The 24,555-nt window shown below is 47.2% G+C and overlaps 1 protein-coding gene across 12 annotated transcripts in view; it reads right to left on the reverse strand.

Moving 5' to 3' along the window:
* The window catches only part of fhod3b (formin homology 2 domain containing 3b), a 746,243-nt gene extending 723,329 nt beyond the window's left edge, over positions 1–22,914 (reverse strand). For all 12 annotated transcript variants that reach the window (XM_068000433.1, XM_068000425.1, XM_068000417.1 and 9 more), the window contains exon 1: positions 22,510–22,914. In XM_068000433.1, the coding sequence (XP_067856534.1) occupies positions 22,510–22,674 (165 nt within the window). In that variant the 5' untranslated portion in view covers positions 22,675–22,914. The remainder of the gene's footprint in view (positions 1–22,509) is intronic.
* Positions 22,915–24,555: the final 1,641 nt, after the last annotated feature.

Below are 24,555 nucleotides of genomic sequence, written 5' to 3' on the forward strand. Positions count from 1 at the left end.
CCAGGTAAGAGGAGATGTATAAAGTCTTGGCTTAAAAAGGCAGAGGTACAGAAACTTTTGGCAGTTATAATTCTGCTTTTCTTTTTAAAAAAAAGTGCTGATGTGAAGAAGCCAGGGATCTGGAGCAGAGTTGTGATGATTAGCTGCAAAGATGGAGCTGCATTTAACCTGGCCCATCTCCTTTAGGCTGCAGCCCAGGTACTCCCTGAATAGGGACAGGCTGAGGTGAACTGCTGAGGGTACGTACTGTAGAGCTCGTCACTCCCCAGATCCTGCCCTGGGGACAGGCCAGGTTGTCAAGGTTAGAAGACCAACTTTTAAAAATAGCCTGTACTATATGATACACTCCACGGCATTTATGTACTACTGTCCTTTGCTTCCTGTGATTGAGCCAATTTTGGATCCTTCCCATTCCGTGCCTTCAGACCTATACTGGAAGTACCCTAGTTTACAGCAGTAAAAAGAGCCTTTTGTAACAAGGATGTGTAACAAAAGTACGGATCTAGCACAAACACTTGAACATGATTTCCAATGTTTTTGATGACCTGTGCTCTCCTTTTTAAAAACAAGTACTCCTTTCTACTGTTGCTGTACTACCAGATTCAGTGTTATCAATTAATTATTCTGCTTGGCTTTCAAAAGAAACGCAAAAGGTAGATAACCCTTAACCTTGGCCAAGAAATTCAAACAAATCCACCCACTTCACAAAACAACTGAAGCTTTCATTGCTGTGGAATAATAAACCATGTACTGCTCTTTGATTACCTGGCAGTCCCTCCACTCCTCCATGCAATACTAATTCATGTCTGATAGAATGTGGGGGCAGAATGAATAATTACTCTCAACTAACTACAATGGCTGCAGTTATTGTAAACTACTCACCATCACATCATCCATACTGCTTTTTGCACAAAATCCCAATCCTTTTCAGTAGGTAATCAGAAGACCTTTCAATCTCCTCCCCTCCTCTCCTGAAGGCTCAAATTTCTGGTGCAGCAGTGATCTAGCATTTTCCCAAGCAGCTGTTCATCATATGCAAGATTGGACAGAGAGTGACTATCCCATTGGTAACCGTGGAGAACATCATATAGTAAGGTCTAGCCGTGGAGAGAATCATAGAGTATGGTCTAGCCTTGGAGCTTTGGATCAAAATTCTGGAACTCCCTACCTAACAAGCCTATGGAACCACCTTCACCACACGGACTGTAGCTGTTAAAGAAGGTGGCCCACCACCACCTTTTCAAATGCAACTAGGGATGGGCAATAAATGTCAGCCAATGCCATTGACTAGAATTCTGACACTTGTAGGTTAAAACACTACCCTTTCAACCTCTAGGCTCTGGGTTTCAAATGGGATGAAAGTCTGCATTCTATTGGCTGGCTAGAAGAACTCAAGAAAATATTGAAGGAAAGGCCATTTGGCCCATCAACCCTGTTGTCGCTACAGGGAGTGTGCAAATTGCCATACCATTTTGTTGAGACAATCTTCTCCAATTTATCAGACCAACAACCACAGGTAAACTTGAAAACACCTCTGCGAAACTCCTCTTTCCCCCCTCCCCATAGAACCCAATAAAGACATAAAACTCCACAACACCAAATCTTGCAATCCACACTATTCTTCAGCTGTGTCCAGTCGCATTCTACAGGTGCCTGGTCCCATCACATATGAAGCACCAGGTTTAAAGGAGCTTTCCTCTCCCTCTCCCTCTCCCAGGTCTACACACCATCATCATTATTATAATCTTCAATCCCAACACACTTAACTAGCTTTTTTTAAAAAAAGCTAAACATGTGAATTTTTGATGCAGGTGTAATACATATTTATCCATCAGTGATGGTACCTACTCATGACTTGCCTTTTAACATTTTGTTTTAGTGACACTAACTGTATAGCACGAATCCCCTAATGGCAGACTAGTGCAGGTGATGTATGGCCTCCCACACTGGTTTACCGGTATATTTTTAATGCTCCCATTACATAATATTACTGTGTAATAACCATGGTAAGAAAGATATACCAACATGAAAAATGGTTATGACAACTTTGAAAAACCTTTCTGCCTTGGGTAAAATCCAAAGCATTTCATGATCTGGAACTGTAGGATTAAGGCTTTATTCTGAAATACCATAGATGATAATGACACTTATTATCACCAATGTACCTCACTGTTTTAGAACTGTGCACAATTAAAGTAATTGAGTGACGTTAGTGGTGGTAAATGAGTGTTTTACACATTTTACCATTTATTAAATGTGAATGGCAAACTTCATTGCTTTTAACTAACACATTAGATGGCTCTACCTTATTTTTGTAATTTTAGTCCCCTTCCCCCCAGCACATGCAACACCAAAACTTAAGTGAAGAAACACTTACACCTCAGCTCAAATCCAGAGAGATAAATGTTATTCCATGGCTGAACGAGCAAGGGTAAAGGAGTAAAACAGGAACAATTCCTCTGTTGCCAGCTTTCCCTCTGACTCCCAGTGATAGTTTTGAATGTTAAATCAAGAAGGGGAATTGAACTTGGGTGTCCCAGCTATCACTGACCACACAACTATTGTCTTATTTTTAATTCATAGGAATGGATGTGTTCGAGGCAGGCAGCCATCAACAGAGGAGATCCCACAGTTCTCAGTTTACAGTGAAGAGTGACTCACATTTTCTGTTTGGCTCTACTCTAGTTTTGGCTCGAAGAGCAAAGTTAGATCCCTGGCTCGGCTTGGACTTGACCCGACCCCGAAAATCCATGGCTCACCCAACACTCAGCACGCACTGATCTGGAGAGATGTGCAACTACTTGGGAGTCTGGGTCAGCATCTGCATATGGAACATACATCAGATAAAACTAATATTCTGTTTTCAGTCACTTCCTCATTGCTCTTGTACATTGATGTTAATTAGAGAGATTGCCTGAAGACAGAAGGCCTTTGGAATTTTCCCCTTTTTTGCAGAACCATATATTTCACAAAAATGTTCCAGAAGAGATACAGATAAAGAAAACAGTAAACGTGAAGTTTTCAAACATAGCATGAATACATACGAAGTGATGGCATCACAGTCACTGTGTACCTCCCTCTGCTGCTATTTCTGTCATAGTTCCCGGTTTCCAAGCTAGATTCATCAATAGAAATTGGCTTCAGAAGCCATGATGTTGCACAGAAAGATTTAATGACTGTGGCATACAGAGTGCAGCTTTATTAAAAAATAATGTACAGATGTTCACTGCACAAGAGGGTAATTCATTATAAAGGCTAGAGTGTGTCAAATCCAAAGAAGCTCCAACTCACAATACAAGCAGACAGATTTTAATGAAATTTGTAAGGAGGCCACACAGCTTATAAGACTCATTGGTGGAAGGAGCGAGCGCAAGCATGAGAGCGCGAGAGCCAGGCAATCCACAGGAACTGTAAAGCGAGACCAGTTGGGTGGCTGATGACACCATTAGCAACCAACTCACGAGATTTATGGAAAGGCCAACAAGACAAGTCAGGTGGATGAGCTGTGGATGATGATCCAAAAAAAAGGATGCACAGCCAGAGATATTAATGTGTGTACATAAATTTGCAATTTATGAAAGAATGGAAAATGCAGAAAGCCCATAGGAGTAAACTGATCAGCTCTCACCACATTTAGGGGAGAGAAGGACTCAGTATCTGTAAGGAGATCTGTATTGGGGTGGAAGGGTCAGGCGGCTCCAAAGTATGCAGCCGTTAAAGAATGGATGTTAGGTGCTATGCACGAGATGAAGGAGGTGAACTACTGATGACCTGTTGGGTGCAGTCAACTTGTGATGCCCAGGGTGGGGAAAGAGGGAACCCAGTCAGTTTAAAAGGTAGGCAGTTGATAAGACTAGACATACTGGAAGTTCAAGGCTTTTGGTGGGGGTGGAGAAGGAAGGTGACTCTAACCATGCAGGACTTTTCAACAAACTCTGTTCACACTTCTATAGCAAGTTATTCATTGTAAGTGTAAATTCCTAAATTTCAGTAAGCATTGAGTAACAGACTACTATGTGACCTATTAGTTGTGTTAGATCAGTTGTTTCAGATCTGTTAAACACTTCCACTCCATCACACCCTGTAAAAGAGGATACTTCACCAGTAGTAGTCACAAAAATATAAAAGGACCAGTACTTGTGTATTATATATATATATATAGGAGTTTTAAAATATGCCTGTACAGTGCAGACCATGTAAAAGCTGACACTGGAACAGGTATTACATATACACAAGTTGATTTCTGTGCAGAGTCTGTTGGTCCAACACTTAAAAGGGAACTGGAGCTGTGCACCATTTGTGAACAACAAATGCTCCATCACTAGCACACTGCACCTGGAGTGAGTAGGAATGGAGGGATAAGGTAAAATGGCAGGTAGTTGGGTTGAGATATCAAAGTTTGGGTTTGTTTGAACCAACAGGTATCTTCCTCATTCTTAAAAATGCACATCTCCTCCCCTGCTTTTGTAGTTGTACAATTTATCAAGTTCACATCATAAGTCCATAGAATGGTCAGAAATATCACACAGACCAAACATTATCAGATGGAAGAGCATTGTCAAACTTTACTTGATATATGCTGGAAATCACATTTGCTGCAGTCGGTAAAATGTTGAATCAGAGTTAATCAAATTCACTAGTCACGATAAAAAACTACCGAATTGTCAGAAATTTCTAGTTTGCAAACCAGAAATTCAATTTTTACAGAACTTCACTCGGTGCTGAGAGTAATGTCTGTTGGAAACTTCAGGAACAGAGGGGGTCCGCAGGAACAGAGGTTTATCAAAATCCTAATGCTCTGGCTTTGCAAATAATACAATCAGAGCAGGAGATGCCTGTCCATCACCATTTCCAAACACGACAGGTATAACACGCATGCCCTGACAGGCCACTGTCATCAACAGAGGGGCACCAGGACACAGCAGCAGAGAGGAGAGACAAGGTGCATAGAAAAATAGAAGGGACAAGCAGCAACAGAACAAAGAATATGGTGTAGAAAGAGCTGGAATTAGATGGAGGATAAAAGAAAAGCCAACTAGCATGGTGTTGGAATGCATGTGTGTTAATGCGAGGAGTGTTACAAATAAGGTTGACGAGCTACTGGCGCAAGTTGCAACATGGAGCTATGATATAGTGGCTATAATGGAGACCTGGCTTAAACATGGACAGGAATGGGAACTAAACATTCCTGGCTACAATGTATTCAAGAGGGATAGGGAAGGAAAAAAAGACAGGAGTGGGGGTAGCAGTATTGATCAAGGATAATATCACAGTTCTACAGAGGGTTAATATATTAAAGGGTGCAAACTCTATTTGGTTAGAGTTAAGGAACAGAAGAAGAGCTGTTACATTGCTGGGTGTTTATTATAGACCCCCAAATAGTGAGAAGGAGATAGGGGAGCAAATCTGTAGGCAAATTTCAGAGAAGTGTAAAAATAAGAGAGGACTTCAATTGCCCTAATATGGATGGGGGGGGGGGGGAAAGAGAGTAAAAGGGCAAGGAGGGTGAAGAATTCCTGAAGTGTACAAGAGAACTTTGTTAATCAGTATAATCAGTATGTTTCTATCCCAACAAGGAAGGAAGCAGTGCTGGATCTAGATCTGGGGAATTAAGTAGAGCAAGTGGAGTGTGTTTCAGTGGGAGAACACCTGAGTAATAGTGATCATAATATAATTAGGTTTAAAGTAGTTATGGAAAGGGACAAACAAAAACAACAAAGGTGAAAATTCCCAACTGGAAGAGAGCCAATTTCAGTGATTTGAGAAGGGATTGAACACAGGTGGACTGGAAACAAAGACTGGCTAGAAAAACAGTTAATGAGCAATGGCAGGCCTTCAAGGCAAAGATAGTTCAGGTACAAACCAAGCATATTCCCATAAAGGAGGAAAGATGGAGCATCCAAAGCTAGAGCTCCCTGGATGACAAAGGAAATAGAGGTTAAAATAAAACAAATGTCAGGTACAGAATACAGTCAAAAACCAGGCAGAAGAGAGTGCAGGGGGAAACTGAAAAAGGATAAATTGAAAAAGGGCAAAGAGAGAGTATGAGAAATGATTAGCGGGTAACATAAAAGGGAATCCAAAAATCTTTTATAAGCATATAAAAAGAGGATAGTTAAAGGAACGGTGGGGCCGATTAAGGACAAAAAAGGAAATCTTTGTGGAGACAGTGGGCATGACTGAGGTACTGAATGAGTACTTTGTATCTGTCTTCACAAGAGTATGAAGTTAATGTCACAGTAGAGGGGGGGTAGGAGTAGATAAAAATAGATAGAAAGGAGGTGATAAATAAGTTGGCCTCACTCAAAGTTAACACATCATCCAGTCCACATCCTAGGTTGCTGAGGGAAGCAAGGGTGGAGATAGCAGAAGCACTAACCACAATCTTTCAATCCTCCTTGGATATGGAAGTGGTGCCAGAGGATTGCAAATGTTTAACCGCTGTTCAAAAAAGGAGGGATAAACCTGGTAACTACAGGCCAAATCAGTCTAACTGATTGAGCTTGACAAATATTGACACCCATGACGTATTTGTATACTTGTTATATTTAATGTAAGATGTTTAATAGCCACTAGAGACCATTGTCAAGGACAAAATCAATTCTCACTTGGAGAAGCATGGGCTAATAAGGGTCAGCCAGCATGAATTTGTTAAACGCAAATCATGTCTGACTAACCTGATTGAGTTTTTTGATGAAGTAACAGAGAAGGTTGATAAAGGTAGCGTAGTACATTTGTCTATGTGAACTTTCAAAAGGCATTTAATAAAGTACCAAATAACAGACTTATTCAGAAAGTAGAAACACGTGGAATTAAAGCGACAGTGGTAACTTGGGTATGTAATTGGCTAAGGGATAGACAGCAGAGAGTAGTGGTGAACAGATGTTTTTCTGACTGGAGAGAATACTCCAGGGGTCAGTATTAGGATCATTGCTTTTTTTGTTATATAGAAATGACCTGGACTCGGGTATAGGGAGTACAATTTTGAAGTTTGCAGATGATACAAAACTTGACAACATAGTAAATAGTGAGGAGGATAGTAGCAGACTTCAGGAGGACATAGACAGACTGGAGAAATGGGCACACATATGGCAGATGCAATTTAATGCGGATAATGATGATGCATTTTGGGAGGAACAACACGGGGAGGCATTATAATTTAAGTGATACTATTTTGAGGGGGGTGCAAGAGCAGAGGGGCCTGGGGGTGTATATTCACAAATCTTTGAAGGTGGCAGGGCAAGTTCATAAGGCAATTAAGTGTATGGAATACTTGGCTTTGTAAATAGGGGCATTGAATACAAAAACAAGGAAGTCATGCTAAACCTTTACAAATCACTGGTTAGGTCTCAGCTGGAGTATTATGTACAATTCTAGGCACTGTATTTTAGGAGGGATGTCAAGGTCTTAGAGGGTACAGAGGAGGTTTACCAGGGATGAGGGACATAAATTATGTGGAGATATTGGAGAAGCTGGGATTGTTATCCTTAGAGCAGAGAAAGTTAAGGGAGACCTAATAGAGGAATTCAAAATTATGAAGGGTTTTGATGGAGCAAGTAGGGAGAAACAGTTTCCTCTGGCAAGAGGATTGGTAACCAAGAGTCAAAGATTTAACATAATCAGCAAAAGAACTAGAGGGGAAATTGTTTTTAAGAGGGTTGTTAGGATGTGGAACGCACTACCTGAAAGGATGGTGGAAGCAGATTCCATTGGAATTTTCAAAAGGCAATTGGACATGAAGAGGACTAATTTGCAGGGTTATGGGGGAAAAAACTGGGGTGTGGGAGTAAATTGGATAGCTCTTTGAAAAAGCCAGCACAGGCATGCCAGGCTGAATGGCCTCCTTCTGTGCAGTAAGAGTCTAACTATTGCTTCAATTTGTGAACAGGATTCCTGGCTCACAAAGTAAACAGATTCCTAATGGCTTGGTGCCACAAGAAGTTCAAATGATCAAAATATGCACATTTTCTTATGCTGCACATCTGCAAGAAATTAATTTCTTTAAGCCTTTAATGCTGAACAGAATAAAGCAGAATTAGAAAAAAATATATGAATTCCTAGAATTTTGATATTGCAGCCCCCAGAAACGTAATCAACTTTCTCTCTAAACTAACTCAGGAGCAACTGGAGAGTAAATAAAGCTTAAAGAAAAATGCCTCTCCTTTCCACCACCACAATTTAATTTTCCCACCTTTCTTAAAGCACTGACTCATGCTGGAGTAGATTTGCACAGACACCAGGAATCCTCCAGGACCTTAGCATGGTCATTCTTCATACTTGACCCTAGTCAACAGAGGCTAACTATTCAAACGCAAAGTATCACAGCAGAGCCTATTCTTGTTTTTTTGAAATGGTGATAACTCTGAACTGGGAACCTCAAACAAAGCCGATCTATACTTGAAATTCACACGTCAAAACCAGGTGGCACAGACTGACCTGAACCAAATCGAGAGATCGCACAAAGTGCAGCGGGCTCAGTGTTTAGGGCACTTCTCACAGGGCATATTGTCCTAAAGTCAACGCAGCACCAACATTTCTAAACCACTCTGAGCTAGGGCTCAATAAAAGGAGTTTTCCTGAAAATAGAAATTGCAGCACAGCAGGAGGCCATTCGGCCCTTGTTGCTGGCGCTCTCTCCTGTATCCCCATTCCTCCCAGATTATATACCTCCTTTTCAAACATTTATCTAATTCCCTTTAAAGTAATAGCCAATTGTAATGAAGGCCCCATTCTGGGAGATCTCCAGGAGCGTGGCAACCCTACCTAATAAGGCACTCATACAAAGTGGGGGCGATTCAGTTTATCACCTCTCTTCCCTTGATTCAGGGCGCTATAACCACATTATCACACCAGTTTCAGCACACGTTTTGAATTTACAACTCCATCCATACGAGATGCTCCCCAGAATCGATACTAAACACTGTCTCCATCATCTAGGGTTGGCTGGTTCTCAATTTAATGAAAGATGAAATCTATGTTATTGTACAGGAGAAAAATTAGAAAATGCTACTGTTCGGAGCTAATTCAAATAAAAGTTTCAGTCTGTGACAGAATATAACAGTTACTGCTTCATGCCACTGGAATCCATTTCACCAGCATATAAGGAAATGATTAGTAAATGGCAGTGTGCTACTGAATGTGCCAGTGTCCAGATAAGAGGTGAAGAATGTTGCTTGAAAACTTGCAGAATATTAAAAAGTACAAAAAAAAACTCTACCCAGGAATGTCAAACTCATTTTCTGTGGTGGGCCTGACCTGATATCCTGGCACTTGGTGTGCGCCACGTTCAGCAAAAGTTATTAAAATAGGAATAGAAGATGAACTATATTCGTACTTACTTACATTTAGATTTTATTTACTGCTACTCCTGATACCTGGCACCTCTTAGCTTGAACCATTGCATCAGCATTTGGAGCAAATGACTGGGCTGAGGCCTGCCTTGGATTAAAAACATGACGACCACTTGTTACTTCAGACCTTTGAGCCCCAACCATTAGCCCTGGAAGTGAATTCCACAGCCTCACAACTCCCCGTGTAAAGAGGTTTCTCTTGATCACTGTTCTAAATCTCTTGCATTTAATCTTTTATCTATAGCTCCTCATCATGACCCCTCAACTAGTGGAAACAGACTGCTTCTACCTACCCCATCCCACCTTTTATCATTTTAAACATTCATCATATCGTCCTGGAATGCATGTTGAATATGAGAAGGAGGAGTCCTAACAAAAAGGGCACAAAGACTGAGCCACCTACCTGTCTTGTTTGACCTCCTATACTTTTAATCTGTTACGCAACTACAACTGGTTGCCTTAATAATTATTAGTCATAAGCCACAAGCATATAACACTCTCTGCTGCACACACCTTGTAAGCATTATCTCTGGGGCCTCCAGAAGAGGGGAAAAGAGGAGCTCTTCCTTCTCATGGCAATATGCTTGCTTTACTCTAACCTTTACTGTTCAAATAAAGTATCTTCTTTCTGACTTTTTCAAGGTTTCTTTGGAAGACTTTCTTTTCCTCCCCGCTCGGAGTGACTATTGACAACATGGCCCTGCATCATGCTACTGACGCTGCACGATTTAGGATCAGTGGTTACTGGTTCGGATTAGAAGCCACTGTTGACAACACCATTGTCCTTTTCATTTCATACTTTTTTTCAATCGCACGTAGAGAAGTCAAATAGTAGGCTTGGGAATTGTTCAGTCAAGGAACTTTCTTTCTGGCCTGAGCCAGATTTCCTCCCTTCTTTCACATGTCTTTTTCTGAGAGAAATGTAGAGATCAAGGACTTCAGACTTTGGGATTTTGACACAAGACCAGGTAGATCCAGGCGTTGCGTTGGTTTCATCCAATCATCCGCCTGGCCACAAAAGGCTTCAGACAATAACATATCAGTCGTATCTGATTCCACGGTCATATCAGGCCCCACCAGTCGTATCTGATTCCACGGTCATATCAGGCCCCACCAGTCGTATCTGATTCCACGGTCATATCAGGCCCCACCAGTCGTATCTGATTCCACGGTCATATCAGGCCCCACCAGTCGTATCTGATTCCACGGTCATATCAGGCCCCACCAGTCGTATCTGATTCCACGGTCATATCAAGCCCTACCAGTCGTATCTGATTCCACGGTCATATCAGGCCCCACCAGTCGTATCTGATTCCACGGTCATATCAGGCCCCACCAGTCATATCTGATTCCACGGTCATATCTTCATCCCATTATCCACCTTTTGTCAGAGCTACTTTTGCCGCCATGACCATTCCCCACACTGAGGCACACTGATTCCCACTTTATAGTCTCGATGTAAGTGGCCCCTGGATTTGGTCTCTTGATGTAAGTGGCCCCTGGATTTGGTCTCTTGATGTAAGTGGCCCCTGGATTTGGTCTCTCGATGTAAGTGGTCCCTGGATTGGGTTTCGGAGAGGAAGTTCGCTAACACCTCCTCCTGGTTCCAGTCCGTCTTCGCTCACCAGCTCGTCATCTTTTTCTTTCAGCCTTCGTATTTTGCTTCTTTTAAATGGAGGGCGAAGCGGTTCCCCTGGCCGTGGAGCCTCCCCCCCTCAGCTTTTCCAATTCCCTACTCCACCTTTTATTATCATTATTATATATAAAATAAATAAAAAACTTATCTAAAACGGTATTTAACTGCAGAGTGTGTGAGGGTGGCTGAAGGAGGGACGCGCGACCAGCACTGAAACTCCAACGGGAAAAGCGCGAGCGGCCGGAGAGAGCGAGCGGGAAAAAGTGAAGCTGTGATTGGAGGACCAGCGAGCACGAGCGGGGGAGAGGTGTTGAAGCCGGCCTGCTCTAACCCGTTCCAGTGAATCGTTGGAGGCTAATTGCTTTATGTTTAGTTCGAGCCTCTCCAATTACCGAGTGTGACTCCAGGTATAAAGCATTACCAGGACTAACTTCTACAGCAACACTAAACCACTATTCTGCTTAACAAAAGGGACCGTGACCAGTGTATGTGGTGCAGCTTACAACGAAATGCTAGAGCATCACAGAAACTTACTGGCCATCTGACACTTGTACAAAACCTACCATCACTGGCAGGTTGCAGACAGGGAAAGGGACATAAAATGTGCATCATTTTCATGAAGAGCTCTTCCATAACTGAAGTCCATTTGAACATTTAGCTACATCATTAAATAAATTTAAAACACAAATAGACAGTTTCCTAGAAATAAAGGGAATTAGGGGTTACGGGGAGCGGGCAGGAAATTGGACATGAATTTAGATTTGAGGTTAGGATCAGATCAGCCATGATCTTATCGAATGGCGGAGCAGGCTCGAGGGGCCGATTGGCCTACTCCTGCTCCTATTTCTTATGTTCTTATGTTGAAGTCATGATGTGTTTCACTAGTACTGCCATCACTGCCATGCACTTGCAAATAAGAAAAAGGTTTTCACAATTTCTCCAGGGCTCCTCATACACAGGAAGACATTTCAAAGTGAAAGAGAAAATACTGTCGAAGTCAAACAGGGGGCTGGAAAAAAAAGGGTCTTGGGAAAAAAAAGGGGGGAAGTAAGAAGGCGGAGTGAGCTTCAGAGGACAGGGTGCAGAGACTGGACAAGCAGCCACAAATGATGGAGCAGGGGAGGGGGAAAGATAAAGGACGGAAAAAGAGAAGAGACGGATTAAGCCAGAGTCAGAGGAGCACAGGGTGCATGCAAGGCTGGAGCAGATTGCTAAAAATAGTATAGGTCACAGCCATCTGTGAACATACTGCCCATCATGCTCTTTACCAGTGACACCCATGATAAATATGATTTCTTACTACCTTGACAAATGCCGTTAATGGGCAGGTTAAATATTCAAATCAGTGTTTCATTCTCTTTACATGAATTTTGGCCATCAAGGGGGTTTCTGAAATTTCCAAAAACCTTCTCGTGTTTTCCCCCTCCCCCAAACCAATGTCATTTGAACATCCAAATGAGTTATTGCTCTGAAGACAGGACCCAAACCATGAGGGAACAATGAAAATATTTAGAAAAAATTTAAACATTTACAATGGCAGGGCCACCTCTGGCTGGCATTGAAACTAATGTATAACTCCATTGCCCTTCTCCAAAAACCCTAAATGTGACTACAGTTTTTCCCAGGGGGAGTGGGTTTTACCTGCCAGCTGTTACTACTATAAATTGGGTAGTACAGTTATGCCAAGATGAAAATCTAGGCCAACAAGGACAGTTTTTTGATGGCCTTGAGGCCTTCCATCTCAGAACTAGGAAGAAATCAGATGAGTAGATAAATAATTTAGTGGGAGTCAAGAGATTACATTATTAGAAGAGGCAAGTAGCCCCATTGTTAGAGCAATTATTAATTGTCTCCCGAAGGATGAATTATATTTTCAGGCCCAGTTAAAGGTCACAACCTGTAGCCTCTTGACGAGTCCCTCCTTTTTCCAACATTGGCTTCCCTCAACACAAGCTTAACAAAAAACTGTCCTTCTCAAACAAAATCAAACTAGAAAAATTAATTGCACCAAAAAAAATGCAGCAGCAGTAGTCAGGAACATTAGTCCTGATCAGCAGCCCTCCCACTCCATCCTTACCAGAACAGGTACAAGAACAAAAACATCATGAGGATAAGATTAAACTATCCTTTGACAACAGGATATATGGAGAAATTGCTTGCTGTAACTCAACATCAGTGTTCTCATTAAAAATAGCTACAATAAGCAATGGGAGAGGAATGGATAAATGATAGGGGGTGGGGGGATTGGGGAAGAAAGTAAGGAAAAGCCCATAGGAAGTCACCTCTTTGGGTGGTGGTATGTTCTAGTTCTAGCACCATCCGTCACTCAAATGCACTTGTGCCATTGGTTGTGGGATTAGTCAGTGAGGCTGGACTATTAGATGGAGTGATAATGTTGTAGTGAGACACTTCAATTCAGGAAATTCATGGGGGGGGGTGGGGGGAAGCTAGTGGTGGTGGTAGAAGATAGACTGAGTTTCCTCAGTCCCATAACAAATAAATATAAAATATTACACACATATAATGAACGGAAGCTCTTTTGCCATTGAGTTATCTACTATTCTCCTCCAGCTCTCCTTGTTCAACAACCTTGTCTCAACGTACATTATGTGCTTCTGGCATTCATGATGATCTTTGATCCAATTGTTTTAAGCTTCCCCACTGAAGTGCTGTCCTACATTAAATCCTGTGACAAGAGCAAGGAGAAACTAATAAAAATACCTCCCAGCAGCAACAGTCCTACTTGCAGTGGCTTCTGTAGTATCACCCCCCCACCCCGCCTTCCTGTATTGCAAGGCCACCTCCCTCCCACAACTTGAATAAATCTGGCTTTCTAAAGCTTTTGCCTGTTGACAGGTTTGCTCTCTGCTGATAAGATGAGATGATATATTTCTTTCCCACTGTTAACAGAGTAAAACAATAAGGCCGTTTAACTCGCAAAGCACTGTTTCAGTTCCAATTTACTATCCATGAAGGCAACATCTTAATAAACCACAATCCAAATCTAGGTCGCCATCACTTATACCCCATTCCGATTGACATGGGTATGTACAAACCAATGATCTGTACAATTCCACATTTTTATTCATTCCCTCCTGCAACATTCTGACCCTTGCTGGAGAGCACTTTCACAGGTCCCAGCAGCTATCTGGTACCTCACCCCAGTGGCCGAGTAAAAGTGTGTCCAGTGTTAGCAAGCCAGTCAGTCATAGAAGGCATCGCACATTAAACCCAATGCTGCCCCAATCAAAACATCCATACATGCACTTTGAAGCAACTGCTCACTGAGTGGCAATTAGGAGATACAAACCCTGAATGGTATTTCACTCTCCACATGACAAGGCAACTCAGCCCAGAAAAGCAATCAAATCAGCTACCTTTTTGCGCTTTAAAAAAAAAATTCATTCATGGGATGTGGGCCTCGCTGTCAAGGCTAGCATTTATTGCCCATCCCTAATTGCCCTTGAGAAGGTGGTGGTGAGCCGCCTTCTTGAACCACTGCAGTCCGTGTAGTGAAGGTTCTCCCACAGTGCTGTTAGGTAGGGAGTTTCAGGATTTTGACCCAGCGACGATGAAGGAACGGCGATATATTTCCAAGTCAGGATGGTATGTGAATTGGAGGGGAACGTGCAGGGGGTGTTGTTCGCATGTGCCTGCTGCTCTTGTCCTTCTAGGCGGTAGAGGTCGCGGGTTTGGGAGGTGCTGTCGAAGAAGACTTGGCGAGATGCTACAGTGCATCTTGTCGATGGCCATAGTGCGCCAGTGGTGGAGGGAATGAATATTTAAGGTGGTGATTGGGGTGCCAATCAAGCAGGCAGCTTTCTCCTGGATTGTGTTGAGCTTTGAGTGTTGTTGGAGCTGCACTCATCCAGGCAAGTGGAGAGTATTCCATCACACTCCTGACTTGTGCCTTGTAGATGGTGGAAAGGCTTTGGGGAGTCAGGAGGTGAGTCACTCGCCACAGAATACCCAGCCTCTGACCTGCTCTTGTAGCCACAGTATTTATGTGGCTAGTCCAGTTAAGTTTCTGGTCAATGGTGACCCTCAGGATGTTGATAGTGGGGGATTCGGCGATGGTAATGCCATTGAATGTCAAGGGGAGGTAGTTAGACTCTCTCTTGTTGGAGATGGTCATTGTCTGCACTTAAGTGGCAAGTAACAGTCAACCAGACATCAGCCCAAGCCTGAACGTTGTCCAGGTCTTGCTGCATGCGGACTCGGATTGATTCATTATCTGAGGGGTTGCAAATGGAACTGAACACTGTGCAATCAGCAGCAAACATCCCCACTTCTGACCTTATGATGGAGGGAAGGTCATTGATGAAGCAGCTGAAGATGGTTGGGCCTAGGACACTGCCCTGAGGAATTCCTGCAATGATATCCTGGGGCTGAGATGATTGGCCTGTAACAACCACTACCATCTTCCTTTGTGCTAGGTATGACTCCAGCCATTGGAGAGTTTTCCCCCTGATTCCCATTGACTTCAATTTTACTAGGGTTCCTTGATGCCACACTCGGTCAAATGCTGCCTTGATACTACTTCATACCTCACTGGGCAAGGCTTTCATCCACAAGTCCATCATGTGTCATTTGAAAGATTTCAATGGGAGAGATGTAAAATGGGCTGCCAACTCGATATTACCCATTTTACACTATCGTACAAAGTTAAGATCTACCCTAACCCCCACATGCCAACCTCCCATCCTCCATAGACAACGGCTAATCCAGAATTCTGCTGCCCATGCTATTCTGCACCAAATGCCGTAACCCATCATCCCAGTTCTCACTGATCTACATTGGGAGATTGAGAACCAAAGACTCAAATTTAAAATTCTCATCCTTCTGTTTAAATATCTCCATGACTTCCTCCAACACTACAACATCCCCAAACTCTGTTCCTCTAATGCCAACCTCTTGTAAAGCCCCATCCCCTTCACCTAACAAACAACATCCATGTTTCAGTAACCTAGGCCCTTCAATTCAAATTCCCTTCCTAAACTCCTTTAAGACCCTCTGTAAAATCCATCTCTGAACGACCTTTTGGTCACTCCTAATATCTCCTTCTTTGGCTCAGTGTCCTTCCTCCCCCACCAAACCCCACCCCATTATGCCTCTGAAGCACCTTTGGACTGACATTAAAAGCACTATATAATTACCATTTGGTCTCTCACTTAAAAGACTACTTTAATTAAGCAACACAAGTGTAGGCTGACTAGCTGAATGTAGTTAACAGTGATTAGACCAATTCTGTAGCAGCAGTGTGCTAACAGGAGACCTCTTCAGTGTTGCAAGTTGAGTGTACCACATACTGGCTGAACAATGATGTCAGGCTGCAGGAGGTCAGGAACGAGCAGCTAAGGTCTACTCTACTTCTACACATTGTGGCACGTCCACACGATTGGCACTCCTCAAAGTTAGTGATTTCTAGGTTAGATATTAATTGGTCACGATTGTTGGTGACTGAGTCATAACATTAGCAATTATATCGCTTTACAGCAAGAAAAAGCAACCAGACAGAGGCACTCACATCTAGAGTCAGCCAGACTTTGAAGAGAGAAAGAACTTAAAAAGAGTTAGTACTAAAGAGGAAGAGGCTAAAGTTGAAAGCACCCAGTGAGATAAAAGTACATTAAGTCATCTTTATACCATACTGAAGGAAGCAATATTCTATTTTCTCAGCAATACAAATAGAAGCTACATTTTCACTTTGTTGTGAAGTTGGTGGGGGAGGCGCAGGAGCAGAAGACATGACTCCAAACAACATTCTCAAATACACACATGGAGCATGGTTTATTGGCCTCCTGTTGCCAGTGTGATTTTTAATGATCAGAAATTGCTGACAAGAATGATTAAAACGTGAAGGGCGATACAGCAAGTCAGTTTGTTTTAACTGTAAAAACTTCTTTGATAGGGTGCTATCCCTAATTGCCCTGAGATGGTTGTGGGCCTTTTCCTTGAACTGTTGTAGTCTTGTATTGATGGTGCCCCAATGATGGTATTGAGTAACAAACTCAAGGATCTTGACCCAATGCCCATTCTTCCCAGCGTGAGACACCTCTTCCAGTGAACCAAGACAACAATATCACCAAACCCTGATTAAAGTATGGGCAGGCCTCCCCTCCGATCTGCACATCTTGTACAATAGATGTGCGGGGAGACACCTCATGTGGGTAGGGGACGTGTAATTGAATATCTCATACCTACGATTTGCCCAACAACTTCCATTTAAATGCACCATTAACATAAAAACACGTTCCACTTCAGGGGCGTAAGGAAAAAATGGATGCCAAGCGAAAGGAGATACTAGGAGGGGTGGTCAAAGAGGTGAGTTTTAATCAAGTGTCTTAAAGGAGGCAGAGAAGTTTAAGGAGGGAATTCCAATAGTGGGGTGAAGAGGTGGGGAAATGCACAAGAGGCTGAAGTCAGAGGAACGAAGAGTTTGTGGGGGGAGGGCGGGATGGCATTACAATAAAAGGCAAGTTAAAGATGTTTGTATTTACATAATACCTTATCATGCTGAAATATCTCAAGACACTGTCACACAATGCATTTCATTGCATGGGGTGACTTGTGTCGGCAAATGTAGCTCTTCATACAATCCAACAGCTCAGACTGCCTCCAATAGCAACATACATTAGAGACAATGAGGGCACGTGCCTAGCACACAATCAGATGAGACTAACACAATAATGCCCTCATCACCGCCGCAGAATGTTTATTATCCATTTCTTCCTTGTAAGCAAGAAAACAGACTTCTATACAGGCTTTTCAAGGTGTTAACCCTTCATGAGCCTTGGTAATATTTTTGCACCAAAATAAAAAATAATGTTCTCTTACCTCACTGTTTGGGAGGGGGAGGGGGAGGGGGAGTCGGAGTTCTGATCAGAACTTTTACCAGTGTGAAAAACCTGAAGCTCACAACACATTATGCTGCATGCAGCAGTAAGAATTACAAAGGCCTTTTTAAAATCTTTATTTCCTTTCACTGGCTAAGTGTGAAACAATGCTGATAGCACACACTGTATTCCCTTCGCTCTGGGCATGCAACTCCTGGCAGAACATTAAACGCCTGTTAAACTTGATACTGGAACAATGTATGCCACTACTGCACCTCAAGGGTCATCACACACATTAAACAAAAATCCTGCAGGTAAAAGACTTAGTGATTGTCTTTTATTCTCTGGGCTCAAAGAGGTTTTGTTTCCTCTTTACCTGTCCTCTCTTAGACGCCAACCTGCATGATACCTAAATGGCCATTCTCTGTATGAAACTAGACAGTGAATGCCAACCAGCTACTCCACTTGGTGACATTATTTATTTAAAAACTTGTCCAAATAGCAATGCCAATTATGAAATGTTTCTTCGGTTTGTGATGGTGCCAGTGTGCCAATACCAAGGCAGTACTGCAAGGTGCAGGCTGACCTGTAAAAGAAGTGCAGTGGACTGCAATCATCAACATACAACTTATTTAGTTTGCTGCAAACAATTTACCTTGCAAGACCCTGATCAAGAAATGATGTACAACCTTTAAAACAAAGTCCAGACACACAGCAGAGTTTGGTTAGTGCAACGAGGCACTGGTCCTAGTACAGGTGCTGGGACTGACCCGGAATTGGGTGGGGGGGTGGGTGATGCTGAACAACATCTACCAAAAGAATACAGCGAGTACTTAATAGCATGAGTGAGGAAGAGTGAAGATCTTAGTGATCAAATATCAAGCTAAACGGAGAGAGTGTGTAGTGTTGGCAAAACTTCAAAAATAACAGCGAAGAAAAGCTGTCACTCCCTTCGCCCACACCGTGCCCAGGGTTCCCCCACACCCCTCACCCACACCGTGCCCAGGGGGTCCCCCACACCCCTCACCCACACCGTGCCCAGGGGGTCCCCCACACCCCTCACCCACACCGTGCCCAGGGGGTCCCCCACACCCCTCACCCACACCGTGCCCAGGGGGTCCCCCACACCCCTCACCCACACCGTGCCCAGGGGGTCCCCCACACCCACACCGTGCCCAGGGGGTCACCCAGACCCACACCGTGCCCAGGGGGTCACCCAGACCCCTCACCTACACTGTGCCCAGGGGATCACCCACACTGTGCCCAGGGGATCACCCACACCCCTCACCCCTCACCCACACCGTGCCCAGGGGGTCCCCCACACCCCTCACCCACACCGTGCCCAGGGGATCACCCACACTGTGCCCAGGGGATCACCCACACTGTGCCCAGGGGATCACCCACACCCCTCACCCCTCACCCACACCGTGCCCAGGGGGTCCCCCACACCCCTCACCCACACCGTGCCCAGGGGATCACCCACACTGTGCCCAGGGGATCACCCACACCCCTCACCCCTCACCCACACCGTGCCCAGGGGGTCCCCCACACCCCTCATCCACACCGTGCCCAGGGGATCACCCACACTGTGCCCAGGGGATCACCCACACCCCTCACCCCTCACCCACACCGTGCCCAGGGGGTCCCCCACACCCCTCACCCACACCGTGCCCAGGGGGTCCCTCACACCGTGCCCAGGGGGTCCCCCACACCCACACCGTGCCCAGGGGGTCACCCAGACCCACACCGTGCCCAGGGGGTCACCCAGACCCCTCACCCACACTGTGCCCAGGGGATCACCCACACTGTGCCCAGGGGATCACCCACACCCCTCACCCCTCACCCACACCGTGCCCAGGGGATCACCCACACCCCTCACCCCTCACCCACACCGTGCCCAGGGGATCACCCACACCCCTCACCCCTCACCCACACCGTGCCCAGGGGGTCCCCCACACCCCTCATCCACACCGTGCCCAGGGGATCACCCACACTGTGCCCAGGGGATCACCCACACCCCTCACCCCTCACCCACACCGTGCCCAGGGGGTCCCCCACACCCCTCACCCACACCGTGCCCAGGGGGTCCCTCACACCGTGCCCAGGGGGTCCCCCACACCCACACCGTGCCCAGGGGGTCACCCAGACCCACACCGTGCCCAGGGGGTCACCCAGACCCCTCACCCACACTGTGCCCAGGGGATCACCCACACTGTGCCCAGGGGATCACCCACACCCCTCACCCCTCACCCACACCGTGCCCAGGGGATCACCCACACTGTGCCCAGGGGATCACCCACACCCCTCACCCACACCGTGCCCAGGGGGTCCCCCACACCCCTCACCCACACCATGCCCAGGGGATCACCCACACTGTGCCCAGGGGGTCACCCAGACCCCTCACCCCTCACCCACACCGTGCCCAGGGGGTCCCCCACACCCCTCACCCACACCGTGCCCAGGGGATCACCCACACTGTGCCCAGGGGGTCCCCCACACCCCTCACCCACACCGTGCCCAGGGGATCACCCACACTGTGCCCAGGGGGTCCCCCACACCCCTCACCCACACCGTGCCTAGGGGATCACCCACACTGTGCCCAGGGGGTCCCCCACACCCCTCACCCACACCGTGCCCAGGGGATCACCCACACTGTGCCCAGGGGGTCCCCACACCCCTCACCCACACCGTGCCCAGGGGCTTACCCAGACCCCTCACCCACACCAAGCCCTGGGGGAGGGGGGGTCCCCACCATGCCTGTGGGGGGGTGGCGTTCCCCATTCCCCTCCCCTACACCGTGCGGGGGATGGGGGGTGTCTCTCAGTCACGTTCAGTTGTAAGGTCAATGTTGCTTTTATTGATTCACAAGTTGCCACAAGCACATTGATCTCAAAGTGTTAAACATGCCGAGGGAAAGGGAGGACGGAGATAGAAAAGGAAGCAGGTGATGGAGGTTCGGAGTCCGCGATCAAACAGAATTAAAGCAACGGACCAAATATAACCTGACGCAGGGGCTATTTTAAAAATTGGAGATTACAAGGAGAACAGATGGCGAGAAGAGGATTTAGTTCCTTGACGATAATCAGTCTGTAAACACCAGCTTTGGTGGCGAAATGTGGAGCAGCTCCTTCACCCCCACTTAACACACGGCAGCCCTGCCGGGTCACTCTGCAGCAGTGACCCAGGGGGAGTGGACGGAGGGTGGAGGGGAGGGGGGTGCGATGCCCCCCTGGTAGTTCGGTACCCAGTAGCCTGCGGAATGTGCACTCTGGCGGCTCGGCGCTGCAGAGACCGGCGACCGAGGGACCGGCTCTGGGCTCTGCATCGACTCACATCCAATACACGGCCCAACACCAGCTGCCCAGTCCCCAGGATACGGGGGCTGTCAAACATTACACCCACCCCCCCACACACAGCTGATCGATCACCCACCCCCCCACACACAGCTGATCGATCACCCACCCCCACACACATACAGCTGATCGATCACCCACCCCCCCCACACACAGCTGATCGATCACCCACCCCCCCCACACACAGCTGATCGATCACCCCCCCCCCCACACAGCTGATCGATCACCCCCCCCCACACAGCTGATCGATCACCCCCCCCACACACAGCTGATCGATCACCCCCCCCCACACAGCTGATCGATCACCCCCCCCCCACACACAGCTGATCGATCACCCCCCCCCCACACAGCTGATCGATCACTCACCCCCCCACACAGCTGATCGATCACCCCCCCCACACACAGCTGATCGATCACCCCCCCCCACACAGCTGATCGATCACCCCCCCCACACACAGCTGATCGATCACCCCCCCCCCACACAGCTGATCGATCACCCCCCCCACACAGCTGATCGATCACCCCCCCCACACACAGCTGATCGATCACTTCCCCCCCCCCCCCCACACACAGCCTCGATGTTTTTTTCGGCCCATGGCCCCCGCTGACCGGTGCGGTGTTTCCCCCCCCCCCCGGGTGACCGGTGCGGTGTTTGCCCCCCCCCCCCCCGGGTGACCGGTGCGGTGTTTCCCCCCCCCCCGGGTGACCGGTGCGGTGTTTACCCCCCCCCCCCCCCCCGGGTGACCGGTGCGGTGTTTACCCCCCCCCCCGGGTGACCGGTGCGGTGTTTACCCCCCCCCCCCCCGGGGTGACCGGTGCGGTGTTTACCCCCCCCCCCCCCGGGTGACCGGTGCGGTGTTTACCCCCCCCCCCCGGGTGACCGGTGCGGTGTTTACCCCCCCCCCCCCCGGGGTGACCGGTGCGGTGTTTCCCCCCCCCCCCCGGGTGACCGGTGCGGTGTTTACCCCCCCCCCCCCGGGTGACCGGTGCGGTGTTTACCCCCCCCCCCCCCCGGGTGACCGGTGCGGTGTTTACCCCCCCCCCCCCGGGTGACCGGTGCGGTGTTTACCCCCCCCCCCCCCCCGGGGTGACCGGTGCGGTGTTTACCCCCCCCCCCCCCCGGGTGACCGGTGCGGTGTTTGCCCCCCCCCCGGGTGACCGGTGCGGTGTTTACCCCCCCCCCCCCCCCGGGTGACCGGTGCGGTGTTTGCCCCCCCCCCCCGGGTGTTTGCCCCCCCCCCCGGTGCGGTGTTTACCCCCCCCCCCCGGGTGTTTGCCCCCCCCCCCCCGGGTGACCGGTGCGGTGTTTGCCCCCCCCCCCCGGGCTGACCTACCTTGTGCGGAGCTTGCAGCAGTCGGTGCAGCCCCGCGATCTGGTTGATGAGCGAGATGTCCTCCCGGAAAGTGTAGAGCGGTGGCCGGGTCGGCTCCGGGAAGTTGGTGCTGTTGAACGGATCGGTGTCGTCGAGGAACTGGACCCTGCAAACCAAGGTGGCCATGGCCCGTCCATACACAGAGAGAGAGCGGAGTCGGGGAGAGCCTGTTACCGAGCCGCCACTCCCGCTCCCAGCCCGCTGCTCCGGGGAGGGGGTGTGTGGTGGGTGGGTGGGGGGGGTGCAGAATGATCCCGGCTCCCGGGACGCTGCAAACCTCCCGCTCCCAGCCCGCAGCTGCTGTCACTCAGCGAGTCCCAGGTCTAGCGAGATGGGCGAAGAGCTCCCCCTCCCTCCATCATTTAACCCCCCTCTCTCTCTCTCTCTCTCACCCTCCCCGCAGGAGAGCAAGAGACCGACCGGGCTCCTGCACCGCCTGCCCGAGCACTGGCCCCGGCCCCCGGCCCCCGGCCCCGGCCGCTCAGCGCCCCCAGCTGTTAAAGTCGGCGAGTCGAGCCTCACCACCTCCACAAAAACACTGAAACTTCAGACAGATGAAGGCACGTTTCAGCGGTGCCTTTGTGGTTAAATCGACATCAGCCCAAACATGTGTCCGGAGCCCCGTTACTGTTAGTTTGCATTTTAATCGTTGCTTCTTAATATTTATTTTTTTTTTAAATTAATTTTGGCTCGGATTTAAAGCCAAGCAAGTAAACGCGTTTAACCCCCTCGACGTCTGGATTTATTTCAATTGAAGAAAAAGGCGCCCCCTTTTTGTTTTGGTTTTTTTTTTAAAAAAATCATTTTTTCGGTTCAATATCAAATGCCATGAGCAGAGTTAGAAGTGCTTTTGAAAATTATCTAAAAAGGTAAAGCAGGGACTTGATGAATCGGTGGGGGGGGGGGGGGGAATATCAAGAGGTTATTGCATCGTTTGATATTCCAGTTCAATCGAATTTAAGAACTACCATTCTAGATGGAGTTTCGATTTTTCGGCTACAGTGTGACCTGGGTGATCAGAGTGCATCAGATGTCCATAGTTGTTAACTTATTCCTGTTACAGACACACTTGGCTTTCCTTTCGTGGGTGGGTTAGTGACAACACTGTCAATAGTTGCAAGGGGTTCCAAGCCAGACAATTAAGGAAGAAGTCACTTATTGGGGCATTGTAGTAGGGAACGAAAGGGAAACGTACTGCCACCATGTTCTCCTTAATGAGATTTACAAGCCCCAATACCTGTGCTGCCCGCCATTTCCCAATTAGTGAGAGGTAAATGGTCACTATTAAAATGACCAGTTACCACACCGTCTGCACCATCTAGTGGTGGTATGTATGTACATAAAATGGTTGGGTAGGAAACCTAGCATCCAGAGCAGAATAAATACAGTGGTCTTTTTACTAACTCCGCTGCCCCCGATTTAGATCTACCCCAGCCACTCATTCTTTGTGCATCCATTTTCTTGCCACCTCAGTGCCCCCTGGAAACCAAAAGCTCCTTCATACCACAGCTGCCCAGACACCTAATGCTTAAGTTTTACCCCCCCCCCGCATCAGATACACTTCCCCATCACAGGCCCTGTTAATATACCAGCAATAATCCTCCTTGAAGTACACACTGATCAGGAAAACCACTGCAGACTTTCTCCAGCCATCAGGGGCATTGCTCCAGTGCACACAGTGCTAGGTAGCCGTTGCTGTGTCCTAGGCACACAGTTTTTCTGGTCACATTGAGTGAATCAAATTGTTACTGTCCCATAAACAAACTGTTAAATCATTCAAACTCCAATAAGTGGTTATAAATCCTCAAGTTGACTCATATCTGCTGCAGGTGAATATACAGGTCATCAGCCCCCCACTGACCAGTGAGGGGGGGAAAGTAAAAGGAATTAGGAGTCACAAACGCCATCTAGGGTGAGATTACTACCTGAAATCAGCATGTTTGCAATATACGTACAGACATACTGTGGGCTGGAGGGACAAAAACCACTGCAACTTCACATGTTCAA

The sequence above is a fragment of the Heptranchias perlo genome, chromosome 2 (assembly GCF_035084215.1).
Source record: "Heptranchias perlo isolate sHepPer1 chromosome 2, sHepPer1.hap1, whole genome shotgun sequence".
Taxonomy (NCBI): Eukaryota; Metazoa; Chordata; class Chondrichthyes; order Hexanchiformes; family Hexanchidae; genus Heptranchias; species Heptranchias perlo.